At 42.5% G+C, this 14850-nt stretch overlaps 1 protein-coding gene across 1 annotated transcript in view; it reads left to right on the forward strand.

Moving 5' to 3' along the window:
* Positions 1 to 14850, forward strand: part of FBXO15 (F-box protein 15) — a 262215-nt gene that overhangs the window by 117559 nt on the left and 129806 nt on the right. The window contains exon 10 of the mRNA XM_089682167.1: positions 5457 to 5539. Within this exon, the coding sequence (XP_089538293.1) occupies positions 5457 to 5539 (83 nt within the window). The remainder of the gene's footprint in view (positions 1 to 5456; positions 5540 to 14850) is intronic.

The raw sequence follows: 14850 nt of genomic DNA on the forward strand, positions 1-14850 counted from the left end.
TCACTTCTGACACATATTCCTGACACCAAGAGAAAAAAGGTGACAGGAGAGGGAGCTTATGATTGACAGCCTCAGCTCTCATCCTGTATGCTGTGTGAAAGGAGGGATGCAGAGCTCCCTGCCACCTGCTTTCTGAAAGCCCAGACAAAGTGTATGAATTCTGCACTTTGGCTGTAGAGTAAAGATGACTGCAGATAAACAGGTACAGCATATGTAGGAAGGTTTTATAGTCACTTCACTGGGTATATGTAAGAGTTTACAACCACTAGTAGGTAACTTGACCCTGCACCTCTTCTTCCTTCTGAAGAAATCATCTTTAGCTTAAAGTGTTACTAAATCAACAACAGTAAAATCAGTCTGTATATGCTGTAAAGCATGCTTGATATACTCACTGTGGAACGTAAGGGGCTAATCCTCCACACTGTGTAAAAAGGCTGTTTGATCCTGTCTTCTCTTTTCCTTGCTTTCTTCAACTGTCCCCGTTCCATCTGCTGATAGTACAGAGCTCTAGGAGTCACTCTGCACATGCTCAGTTTTGTGTGTATGGTTAGAGAAGTTTTGTTTTTTTGGGGGGGGAGGGTGCATGTGATCAGCACAGGGCCAATCAGAACTGTCCAGAGAGTCAGAGGTTGTGCAGCCTCATAGGACAGTCAGAGCAGAATTAAAACTTCTACAAGATTAACCAGGGCTCAGCTGGACACTGATAGAAGTGACAAGACTGCTATATATTGCTGATGAAAAAAAGTATTTATTAATTTATATTTACTATAATAATTGCATTTATATGTACTGTATGCTGTGGGAGACCAGATATAGTGAATGCCGGGTCATGGATTTCATGTCACTTTAACTAGTTTATTATTTTACTTTGGACTATTCAGTTAACTCCCCAATCAAATTCCTCACTGTGTTCTAATATAATGGTAGTAGCAGTGTACCCGGATCAGTAAAAGCTTGGGAGCCGTGCCTGGACCCCACAATGTGCGGACGACCTGTAATGTTGCTTCGGGTAGTGTATGGGCACTTATCGTGGCACTTTGTACAATGTGTGTAGTATGATGCAGGGTGCTAGCCATCCCTTTGGTATCCAGAACCTGAAGATCCACCATGTTGGGCAAACACTGGACCTCATATAGGGTCCAGCGTCATAGACAAGACAGGGTGACCCTGTTTATTACCTTGGAACTATAGCCATTAGTAAGTGTAAGAGATATTGCCTCCATTACTATATCATGCATATCCTGAATATTATGCATTTACACATAATATTGCCAGAAAAGCGTCAATCGATTTTCAAAATTCAACCAATTAGAGCTTGGTCTCAGTTCAAATCACACCAAAGGTCACTCACTTTACTGTCACTTTTTGCCATAAGGACTTTGCTACAAGACAGTATGCACTGCACTTTTATTGAGAAAAAAAACAATCCCCTGTGGGTGATGTGCATTCCTACTTGTTTCTGCTCTAAAGGAAACGCTATTAGTTCCATTTTGTGTCTTTTGATAATTCTGAATGGGAGTGACTTTTTCATTATTAGTCAGCGGATGCACTTTCAGTGTTCTAATGGCGAAAGTTGCAGTGTCTGCATCTTTTTAAAAGTAATAAATCCTTAGAGATTATCTAACCAAAAATGAAATGTTTGTTGCAGAAGATGCCTAAAATCTGACTTGTATTTTAGTGCAGACTTCTGGGAAAATCAGTGAGCCAATTACACAAACAGGAAATTACATTTCTGGGGAAGTTCTGTATACCAGAAGGCCTGCAGGTTGCCATAGTGTATTGGATTTGACTGAAAATTGCTTCAGACTGAAAAGGAATTATATATGCAACATTAAAATATCACCTTATATCTCACTGTGCTACTATGAATGTATGTGCTGAGGTGAATAAAATGAAATAAAAAAATGTGTTCCCACATATAACACTGAAGAAACAAAAAAAATGTGTATTGCTACCCTGACACCACAACAGTGGTGTGATTCTCAAATATGTATCCAATATTTCCACACCACAAATCTATCTGAAGAAACCTTTACCCTCGTCAATCCTAATAACCCAATGGCTCGAAGTGCAAGGAATCAATCAAGTGTAACCATAAATGAGCACAACAAGAATTATACAATTAATCAATAAATAATTACCATCCACTCCTAATACATTCAATGTTCCCTCCATGAGGAGCAATAAAGACTCTCTTAAGTAAACTAATACCAATATCTATAATAACGAACATCACACTTAAAAGCAAATAGTGCAATAATGGTGAAGACCCATAGTCCAAATGAAATAGTCTGCGGTGCAAATGAAATCAATTTCAGTGCAGTTAAAAAAGTTGGAGTGGACTGATTTAACTGCATGGAAGTTGATTTAATTTGCACCACAGCAACATCTTGTTGGCATGGAACAAGCATGTTCCTTCTTTAAACCAGTCTATGCTCCTATACAGCTAAGCAAAAAACTCCCTAGCTCAGTAGATTTCCAATCCAGCCTTGACATTGGGGGAAGTCATTCCTGCTATATCACTGGAAGATGATACCAACATATGCCAGTATGGGGAGGAGTGTTCCAATTCTTCATGGTTCAAAAAGCATGGTCACCAGAGGACGCCAAGCTCTTGATGCTCAGACTAATAAAAATGGTTCTGTCTTCTGGGGACTTAATAAGGATGCAATCAATCAACACCACTACTTTGGGATACATCAATCACTAATGGGGACACCAGGAGTCATGCAGCCTTGAAGGAAGCAAGCCAGATAATATCACAGGCAGAGAAACACTGTCCAATGATCTCTGGGTTCCATATACCAACAATAGATAGTTGGAAGGCGGATAACTTCAGCCATCACCAGCTGGACCACAGGAAATGGGTCTTTCATCATGACATCTTCAATCTAATCTGTCATAAATGGGGGACTCCAGACAAGGATATCCTGGCCTCCAATTTACATTTGTTTATAGTTAGGACAAAGGAACTAGCACTGGCATTGGATGCTCTGATAATTCCCTGGAATCTGGGACCTAAATCTGGTTCTCTCTGCCTTGCAGAAACAATCTTTTATATCCATCAGGGAAGTTCCCTTAAATGATGTCTCCCTCAAAGTAGCCTTCCTGTTGGCTACCAAATCTGTCAGATGTGCCTCTGAGCTAGTCGGCTCTCTCTTGTAAAGAGGACAGGATAATCTTATGCACAAGACTGTCCTTACTATTCCACCTAAGGTGGTATTAGTTTTTACTTCAATGAAGACTTAGTCCTTCCAGCTTTGTTTCCTACTCCAAAGCACCCAAAGAAAATTCCTCTTCACTGCCTATCTTCAGGACCCCGCAAGGGGCATCCTGCTTAATATCCACCATCATAAGTAAGGCAACTCATCTAGGCTTACACTCTAAAAAACCATGCTTCTTCTGCACTAATACATGCTCACTCTACCAAATCAATGGGAGTTTTCTGGGCGTTGTGACATCAAGCTGTCACAAGTTAGCTTGCAGCCTCTGGTGTGTTTACACTTACCTCCATGCTGCTCTTGATCCCTTCACATGTGTGTTGTTCTGTGCTCACCTATGGGCGTCGTCTGCTATTCCCTGGGTTTTATGTTCTTTCCTTCCATCACGTCCTGTTCCACCTCCTTGTCTGCCTGTCTGTTTAATATGTGCTCAGACTGGGCCACATTGCCTGAGCAACGTTTGTTGTTGGAGCTCCCCAGTGTTCTTCTGAATCCGTTTAGTATATCTGTGTACCGACCCCGGCTTCGTCCCTGACATTCCTCCTGTATTATCTATCTGTGCATCGACCCCGGCTCGTTCCTGACATCGCTAGTGTTCCGCCTGTCCTGACCTCAGCTTGCCTACTGGATATCCTGTCTCTACTCCCATTGCACCCTGTTCCCACTAGCGGTCTCTTTTACCTCAGCTGGGTGTACCTGGGGGCCGCGACCTGGTCCCAGCCTGCTCCAAGTCCATCCCCACCATCATGGGCCCTGGTGAACAAGCAGGCTGGGGCTTAGACTCCGCGCCCTGGGGAACCCCAAGCTGTGGGTTTATAGAGCTCACTACCATAGGTGCTGACAGTTTGCTCAGGCCATGAGCTCTTCAGAGAAACTGCAGTCAGTCCTGGAACAACTTCAGGCTTTGGCCCTGAGAGTTGAGGTCCAACAGGCCTTCCAAGAGCAAATCATGCACTGTCTGCAGGAACTCCCCTCCCGGTTGGATCAGCTACAGGTTGCGTCCACTTCCTCACCCTCTGCTCCGGTTCCTGCCGCTCCACCTTTCCGCTGTTCCCCCAGTGGAACACGGTCCTTCAAGACTCCAGCTACCTCCACCGCCTCACTTTTCTGGTGATCCCAAGGCTTGTCGAGGATTCCTCAATCAGTGCTCGATTCATTTTGAGCTAGCAGCCGATCATTTCGGAACGGTTGGTCAGTATGCAGTACGATTTCGCACCTTGTTATATCTCGCCTTCACTATTGTAACTCCCTCCTCATTGGCCTACCATCGCAGGCTATCCCCTCTTCAGTCTGTCATGAATGAATGCTGCTGCCAGAATCATCCACCTTACTAACCGTTCTGTATCTGCCATCCCTCTATGCCAATCCCTCCACTGGCTTTCCGTTGCCCAACGGATAAAATTCAAAACACTAACAATAACTTAACATCACTGATCTTGTCTCTAAATATCACCCAAACTGTACTCTCTGCTCCTCGCAAGACCTCCTACTCTCTAGCTCCCTTGTCTCCTCCTCCCATGCTCGTCTCCAGGACTTCTCCAGAGCTTCCCCCATCCTCTGTAACTCTCTACACCAATTTATCAGACTATTGCCTACTCTGCTCACTTTTAGGCGATCTCTGAAAACCTATCTCTTCAGGGAAGCCTATCCTGCCCTCAGCTAATACTGGAATCTTCTACTTTTCCAACCAGTCCATCCCCCACAGTTACTACCTTTTGTACCACTAGCCCCTCCCTCCTAGATTGTAAACTCCAAGGAGCAGGGCCTTCAAATCCCTCTTGTATTGAACTGTATTGTTGCTGTATTGTCTCCCATTATATTGTAAAGCGCTGAGCAAACTGTTGGCGCTATATAAAACCTGTATATTAATAATAATAATAATAATAATAATAATAATAATGAATGAATGAATGTAATCCATTTTGGAATAAGGCTGTAACATAACAAAATGTGGCAAAAGTTAAGCGCTGTGAATACTTTCAGGATGCACTGTGTATGAATGTATGTATGTATGTATATGTGTAAATATATATATATATATATATATATATATATATATATATATATATATGTTTTTTTTAATTTAATTCATAGTTGACTTTAGTGGAAAACATTCTGTTTATAAAACTTTCCTTTTGGAACAACCTGGTTTCCTAATTAGTAGGAACCTATATGTGTTTAGAAATGCATTTTACAACTTACTATGAAATAAGAACTTTTTTTGTTAATTTTTAGATGACTCCTGATATAGCCTTTGTAATGGCAACACTACATTATCACCATCTGCTTGAAAAAAGTTTTTGGGGAACATCGAAAAGGTAAATTTTTGCTGGCTTTTAGCTATATAGTTATATATTTTATTATATCTGAGGTGCCATGTTGAACTTTCAGTGGCCAGTATGAGAGTGAAAGCGATAACACCTAATTTAACACCCCTGGTCCCCATTCACACCTGAGGCCTTGTAATACTAAAGAGTCACATGACACCAAGGAGGGAAAATGGCTAATTGGGCTCAATTTGGACATTTTCACTTAGGGGTGCACTCACTTTTGTTGCCAGTGGTTTAGACATTAATGGCTGTGTGTTGAGTTATTTTGAGGGGTCAGCAAATTTACACTGTTATACAAGCTGTACACTCACTACTTTACATTGTAGCAAAGTGTCATTTCTTCAGTGTTGTCACATGGAAAGATATAATAAAACATTTACAAAAATGTGAGGGGTGTACTCACTTCTGTGAGACACTGTGTGTGTGTGTGTGTGTGTGTGTGTGTGTGTATATATATATATATATATATATATATATATATATATATATAATTTTTCTATTTATTCAGTATGTAGAACATAAATATGTTATATATTTTAATAATTAGGGTATTTAAACATTTGCAGACAGAAGTTCTAAGTATATATAACTGTACATAAAAATAAAAAGTGGGGTGTACTCACTTCTGTGAGATATGAGATACTGTGGGTGTGTGTGTATGTATGTATATGTGTGTGTGTGTATGTATGTGTATATGTATATATGTATATATATATATATATATATATATATATATATATATATATATATATATATATATATATATATACAGTTGTGGCCAAAATTATTCAACCCCCAATGCTGTAAAGGGGTTTAGGGACTATAGTGTACATTTGGAATTGTATTCAGAATCAAATCCTACAAGGACGTTGTAACTACCCAAATGCAACTAAAATGACATCAATTGTTTATGTAATACAGTAGTAAATGGTTCTTATGTGGTTTCTTCATTGCCACAATTATTCAACCCCTTAAAGACTACCACTCTGAAGAACAGAGGTTCATACAGGTGCTTTCCATCAGGTATTGAAAACACCTGTGGATGTCACCGAGCAGCAATCAAGCATAATAAGCACCAATTAGGCAGCTTTAAAATGACTGTGATACTCAGCTCCTTCTAGACATTTACTGGTGTGGTTACAAACATGGTGAAGGCAAGAGAATGGTCCAGGAAGACAAGAGAAGAGGTGATTTCTCTTCACAGGAAGGGCAATGGCTATAAGAAGATTGCAAAGATGTTAAACATACCAAGAGACACCTTAGGAAGCATCATTCGCAAATTCAAGGCAAAGGGCACTGTTGAAACGCTACCTGGTCGTGGCAGAAAGAAGATGCTGACTTCGACTGCTGTGCGCTACCTGAAGCGTAGAGTGGAGAGAAGTCCCCGTGTGACTGCTGAGGAACTGAGAAAAGATTTGTCAGATGTGGGTACAGAAGTTTCAGCCCAGACAATAAGACGCACACTGCGTAATGAAGGCCTCCGTGCCAGAACTCCCAGGCGTACCCCCTTGCTGTCTCCAAAGAATAAGAAGAGTCGACTGCAGTATGCCAAAAGCCATGTGGACAAACCACAAAAGTTGTGGGATAGTGTTCTGTGGACTGATGAAACAAAATTAGAACTGTTTGGGCCCATGGATCAACGCTATGTTTGGAGGAGGAAGAACAAGGCCTATGATGAAAAGAACACCTTGCCTACTGTGAAGCATGGTGGAGGGTCAATCATGCTTTGGGGCTGTTTTGCTTCTGCAGGTACAGGGAAGCTTCAGCGTGTGCAAGGTACCATGAATTCTCTTCAGTACCAGGAGATATTGGATGGAAACGTGATGCAGTCCGTCACACACCTGAGGCTTGGGAGACGTTGGACCTTTCAACAGGACAATGATCCCAAGCATACCTCCAAGTCCACTAGAGCATGGTTGCAGAGGAAAGGCTGGAACATTTTGGAGTGGCCATCGCAGTCACCAGACTTAAATCCGATTGAGAACCTCTGGTGGGACTTAAAGAAAGCAGTTGCAGTGCGCAAGCCTAAGAATGTGACTGAACTGGAGGCCTTTGCCCATGAAGAATGGGCGAAGATACCCGTAGATCGCTGCAAGACACTTGTGTCAAGCTATGCTTCACGTTTAAAAGCTGTTATAACTGTAAAAGGATGCTGTACTAAGTACTAAGATTGAATGTCACTTGGGGGTTGAATAAAACTGATAATGCTGTGAGCACAGAAAAGACATTTGTGGTTATTTCATTATAACTGTTATGTTATATTTGTCTGACCTACAAGTGCCTCTTTAATGTAAATGTAAGCAAGATGACTGAATGATCAAAAGCAATGTCAAACTGGCCAAAACACTCAATTTCAGTGGGGGTTGAATAATTTTGGCCACAACTGTATATATACACACACACATATTATGATTACAAAACTATGTATAAAGTCCAGATTCATTTTTATTTCAAGAAACCCTGCTAAACCATACATTGTAATGCAACCTGGTTTACCGAGTGCACAATGGTAGAACAGCAGAAAAAAAAATTTCCCTCAAAACATTTTATTGAATGAAAAAAAAAAAAATATATATATGTATATGTCTTTTTTTTTTTTCTTCTTCATTCAATAAAATGTTTTGAGGAAAGAATTTTTTTTTCCCGCTGTTCTACCATTGTGCACTCAGTAAACCAGCTTGCATTACAATGTAGGGTTTAGCAGAGTTTCTTGAAATAAAAATGAATCTGGACTTTATACATAGTTTTGTAATTATATATAGATAGAGAGAGAGAGAATATTCGATTAGGCATTCCTGACAGCACAGTAAAACTTCAGCTCTTTTAGTACTGTTTTGTAAAGAATGCAAATCAATTTTGACCAGACTTTGCTATACACACTCCAAGTGAATTGTGAGTGCAACACAGGATAGGTATAGAGCTGAGGCTAACAGAGGCAGGTAAACAAACAAGATGGTAAATGCTGGGCTGCTGAGTGCCAGGGGTTAAGAAATTAAACAAAGACACAACAGGTAGCTGGACTGAGTGCAAAGTAGACAAAGTGAAACACAGGAAAAGACAAAAAAGTAGATCCAAGTTTAAAGTGTAAATAAGAGAAATCGATGTCACTAAGCCTGTGGTGAGATTGCAGACAAAAACACTTTACTGTATTCCAGTGGTAGCTGATGACAAGCTACCCCTTAAGGTTGACTGTCATGTTTATCAAGTAGTCTAAATATTTTCTGAGGAACTGACTTGGAGCAAATATGAAGAACAGGAGCTCTGTTTAATCCTGGGAAAGGGACGCAAAATACAAGAAATACATATCCAGCAAAGTCCTTACAGATGGGATTTTTCTTTTTCTATCTTTTTATGTTTAGCTCTAGAATGGTGCCTCAGGAATATTATACTAAGGGAAAGTATAGGTCAGTGTGAGTATTCTATCGATGTGCCATTCGTGGTTTTAAACAATGCAATAGCTCCTAGAAGTTGAATGTTTAGTGATCCTGTATAAGGCAAAATGCTGTTGACCATTGTATTAGGGGCTCAAATGTAAAATATTTACTGTTTTTTTTCCCCCCGTAACATTGATGGAAATAACTACTGACCAGCAAAGTAATATTATATAATTTGCAGACAACGCAATAGATCTCCGAATATGGACAAAGTATCATGCAGGGGCTAACTGACAACTCATGGGGCCCCGGGCAATAGGGGATCATGGGGCCTCTGTGTCCTTGCCCAAACTCAAAAAAGCCTATGAAAAAGGTAATGGGCATCTCATGGGGCCCCCTACTGACCCCGGGACCTCGGGCAGTGCCCGAGTTTCCAAATGGTCAGTCCACTCCTGCTATCATGTATACTTTCTATAAAATGCTAATTTCTTTCTTACTAAAAAAATTACACACCTTCAGCAAAAAGAGAGCTTTCACCTAGGCTGACCATTTTTCAATTAGAAAAAATAGGTGTCAAAATGTTAAACTCCTATATGATTCGCTGAAAAAAAATGCTGTTTTCTTGGTGGTTCCAATAATACATCTGAACTATTTCCTAAGTGGAACTCAAGCAAATGTTTCCTTTAATACTTGTGGATCAAGTATTAAAGTAGGTTTAGATCCTTTGTCAAGGTTTTATTGCTATTTGGATCTCTGCTTGATGTTTCCAAATATAAAAAAATACACTGATAAAAAAAATTAAAGGAACACTTGTTTAATCAGTGTATAGCATTAAGTCGGTTTAACTCCTGGGATATTGATCTGGTCAGTTAAGTAGCAGAGGGGGTTGTTAATCATTTTCAGCTGCTTTGGTGTTAATGAAATTAACAACAGGTGCACTAGATGGGCAACAATGAGATAACCCCCAAAACAGGAAATGTTTTACAGGTGGAGGCCACTGACATTTTTTTCCCTACTCATCTTTTCTGACTGTTTTTCACTAGTTTTGCATTTGGCTAGGGTCAGTGTCACTACTAGTAGCATGAGGCGATACTTGGATCTAGAGAGGTTTCACAGGCAGTCAAACTCTTCCAGGATAGCACATCAATATGTGCCATTGCCCGAAGGTTTGCTGTGTCTCCTAGCACAGTCTCAAGAGCATAGAGAAGATTCCAGGAAACAGGCAGTTACTCTAGGAGAGCTTGACAGGGCCGTAGAAGGTCCTTAACCCATCAGCAGGACCAGGATCTGCTCCTTTGTGCAAGGAGGAACAGGATGAGCACTGCCAGAGCCCTACAAAATGGCATTTGCCATTGAAAACCAGAACTGGCAGGTCCGCCACTGGTACCATGTGCTTTTCACAGATGAGAGCAGGTTCACCCTGAGCACATATGACAGAAGTGAAAGGGTCTGGAGAAGTCGTGGAGAATGTTATGCTGCCTGTAACATCATTCAGCATGACCGTTTTAGTGGTGGGTCATTGATGGTCTGGGGTGGCATATCCATGGAGGGATGCACAGACCTCTACAGGCTAGACAATGGCACCCTGACTGCCATTAGGTATCAGGATGAAATTCTTGGATCAATTGTCAGACCCTACGCTGGTGCAGTGAGAACTGTGTTCCTCCTGCTGCACGAGAATGCCTGGCCTCATGTGGTGAGAGTATGTAGGCAGTTCCTGGAGGATGAATGAAATGATACCATTGAATTACCCCCATGGTCACCTGACCTAAATTCAATAGAACATCTGAGATATCATGTTTCGGTCCATCCGACGCCGCCAGGTTGCACCTCAGATTGTCCAGGTGCTCAGTGATGCCCTAGTCCAGATCTGGGAGGAAATATCCCTGGACACCATCCGTAGTCTCATTAGGAGCATGCTCTGACATTGTCAGGCATGCATACAAGCACGTGGAGGCCATACAAACTACTGAGTACCATTTTGAGAGGCTGCAATGAAAATTCAGCAAAATGGACAAGCCTGCCGCATAATTTTTTCACTTTGATTTTCGGGGTGTCTTTGAATTCCGTCCTCTGTAGGTTGATGATTTTCATTTCCATCAAACGATGGGGCATCCTTACGTTCCTAACACATTGCCCAGTCCATATCAGTGTAGATATCCAGCATGATATTTTTCCCCATTGAGATCTGATGTGTTTTCAAAGTGTTTTTAATTTATTTCAGCAGTGTATACATCATCACCAAAATGGGACTTTTTGGGTGGTCTTATTTAAAATTCACTTAAATGTACATTTTTGCTGGTAAAATGAGCATCTATTATGTTTTTTTCTTAAAAGTCTTTAAAGCAATGTTAGGCTCCTGCAGACTGTCAGTAACTGCTCGTACAGGAGGTACAAGCAGACAGTTGTACTGAGGCCCAGGAAGATCGATGAAATGGAATATGAGAGCACTCACTAGCATCCTTAGCATTCCTTGAGAACTACAAGCCACTTACCACGGTGGCAAATTGTACTTCTAGTTTATATACAAAAATCTGGGAATGAATGACGTGGATGTCTAGGCGGAGCCCTGTACAGCTGCCCTGTTTTTCGCCTGCTGTCACAGTGGGGGACCGGGACTGATACTTTAGTAATATGTTACTCCCTGAATAAGGGTGTAACATGTTACTAAAGGTGAGACCATTGCTTCTACATAAATAGCAAGAGTAATTTTCTGCAGCGTGCTGGCAGGCTTTTCTACTTAGGCTGTAGTTCTTTCCTAAAGAAAAAGGATTGTAAGACATTGTGTGCATTTTTTTGGCCTACCTGGAATGTATTTAGTTGATATTAACCAAAAATTCTATTGTGCTGTAAAGTGGAACTAAACTCGACATTGACTATTTTTAATCCTTTTGCTGGTAGCATTAGTTATTAAATAGGAAAGGATATCATATTTATGCATTCTAAACTGTTTTTATTAAATTTCTTCAGTTGCTTCCTGGTTTCTAGGCCTAGGCAAAATATTTTCATACATACCAGGAGTCTTCACGAGGGTAGGAGGAGCTTTCTCAGCTAAGCACACCCTCCTGCATGCAGGCCTGGCCTAAGGGCAGATGGATTCCAGGAAGTAAATACTACATGAATCCTCTGCCCTTACTCAAGATGGCCAAGGCAAAAAATGCTTTCCCAGCAAAATAAAGCATGGAGTCAAGGATGGATGGGTGACTTCAACATGAATATCAAAAATTAATCAACTCACATTTTCAGTTTGTGTTGCTCAGATGCAGTTTTTAGTTCTGCTTTGAGCTGGGTCTTCAAAAAAAAATGCATAGCTATTCACCCAGTGAAAATGCATGTGCATTCTTTTTATGCAAATGCCTCATGACATCTGTTTGTTTGCCCTATTCACAAAAAGCATGCATGTTATGACATTTTATAAATACTCCGTTAGAAGATGTCATATATACCATTTGTTTTTTAAATTTTTTTACTGGACATGTTTAATAGCAAAAAGTCCAAAATATTATTTGTTTTCTCAAAATTGTCATTTTCTTTTATAGCGCAAAAAATAAACGCACAGGCGATCAAATACCACCGAAAGAAAGCTCAATTCGTGGGAAAATAGGACGTAAATTTCATTTGGGTGCAACGTTGCATGACCCCTCAATTGTCAGTTAAAGTAATGCAGAGCCATAACGCAAACCGCTTCTTTAACTGATTCCTGACTGCCCTATAGCAGAAATACTGCTACAGGATGGCACGGGTGCGCAAAATTACGTATATATACGTGATTCGCGCTCCCGTGGTCCTCACGCCCCTCCCAGATAGTGTCAGATTGCCCATCAGTACGCCATTAATTTAACATTTAACCCCTTGGTTGCCAGGAACACACTCATACACAATAAACCTCCATTGCTACTATAGTGTGTGAATGGATCAATATCTTTGATCAGACCAGAACTATACCAGCATTCACATTAGTATAGTGTCCCCAAAAACACAGCGTTAGTGGGATCAACCCCGGTACCTGCCAGCACCTGCGTTTAGCCCCTACGCTTACCCCCCCCTTCTCCCCCAGCAAGTGCAGTGTCATTAGGTCACTGTCACTTGATACATTGCACACAAAACCGAAGTTCGCAGAATCAGACCTGATCTCTGCTAGCACTTGCCGGTAAATTTTGATGACTCTAGTGCCGCGCTACCTTTTGGTGAACTGGCGAGCACCAGCGACCTAGTACATCTTGGTCTTTCACATACCAGCACAACAGTATCACTTGGTGACGAGGCGAGTCCCATAAGTGCAGTACAAGCTGGTGTGGTGGCAGGCACAAGTGTTGTCCTGCAACCACCAAAAAGTCGCACACATGCCCTTAGAGCCCCTAGTAGCCTTCTGGATGTGCTTGCAAATCCTGATTGACAGCCCACAAATTCTGCAGCACCCGTACTTCCCCCCCCTTTCACTGCCCAACCTGGAATTCAGGTGGAAACAGCAAATGTAACTACTCTCCTTGATTTTTTTGGAGCTGTTTTTCATGGAAGATCAGTTAATATTGATTGTGGATCAAAGCAACTTATATGCACAACAATTTATTGCTGCAAACTCAAATTGAAACCTTGCCAGACCCATTATGGTTTCCGAATTTAAATTTTTTTGGGGCCTAACCCTCAACATGGGAATTACTAAAAAAAAATGAATTGCGGTTGTATTGGTTCACAGACCCGATTCATCATATGCCCATGTTCTCTGCTGCCATGGCCAGGCATAGATATGAAAGTGTAATGTGTTTGTCAGGGCTCCCAGGTATGACCAGAGGTGTGTGACTGAAGCAGGGAAACGCAGACCTCAGATATGTTATAAACAATATAATTTATTAACACTAACAGTACAAACATAAACGCAGTGCAATACTAAAACATAATACGGTGCAAACAAACCAAACCAAACCACCCACAGATAACAGTATATACAAGCAAGCGTCGTCAGGCAGGCCGGGTCAATATCAATTGGGCAGGTAGGTACAGGGGGAGCAAGCGGAGAATGGTCGGGGTCACAGGCCAGGTTCAGCAGGTAGCAAGCAGCATAGTACAGAGGGTCAGGCAGAGGGATGGTCCGGGTCACAAGCCAGGGATCAGAACAGGTAGCAAGCAGCGTAGTACAGAGGGTCAGACAGAGGGATGGTCAGGGTCACAAGCCAGGATCAGAGCAGGAGAAGTCAGCAAAGGAACAGAAACAGGATGCAGGACAGATACAGGGCCCAGGACAAACACAACACCAAGGCAGAGTCTGCAAGTCTGGCCATTCCTTAAATACCCCAGTATCATCAGTTCCAGGTGTTAGCTGGCTGAAAGGTTGAGTCTCTGATTGCTGGGAGCACCCGCTGGCCAGCCCTGGTACTGCAGATCAAAAGGCAGGTGAGTCCCACCATTGCTGGCCAGTCCATTCCTAACAGTACCCCCCCCTCAAGGAGCGGCCTCAGGACGCTCCAAACAGTCCTAGCTGGGCAAAATGTTCCACCGCCCGGGTCTGGCAACTGGCGGGATATCAAAGACTGGCACACCGGGCAGGACTCCGGGCAGCGGCACACCGGGCTGGACTCCGGGCAGCGGCACACCGAGCAGAGGCACATCGGGCAGAGGCACATCGGGCAGAGGCACATCGGGCAGAGGCACATCGGGCAGGACTCCGGGCAGAGGCACATCGGGCAGGACTCCGGGCAGAGGCACATCGGGCAGGACTCCGGGCAGAGGCACATCGGGCAGGACTCCGGGCAGAGGCACATCGGGCAGGACTCCGGGCAGAGGCACATCGGGCAGGACTCCGGGCAGAGGCACATCGGATTACCAGGCGAAGCAGCAGGCAGCGGGCCACCAGGCGGATCAGCAGGCACCGGGCCCCCGGGCGGGGCAGCAGGCTCCGGGCCCCCTGGCGGGGCGACAGGCACCGGG

Source organism: Staurois parvus, unplaced genomic scaffold, assembly GCF_062004578.1.
Source record: "Staurois parvus isolate SC_StPar_1 unplaced genomic scaffold, SC_StPar_1.0 ptg000287l, whole genome shotgun sequence".
Classification (NCBI taxonomy): Eukaryota; Metazoa; Chordata; class Amphibia; order Anura; family Ranidae; genus Staurois; species Staurois parvus.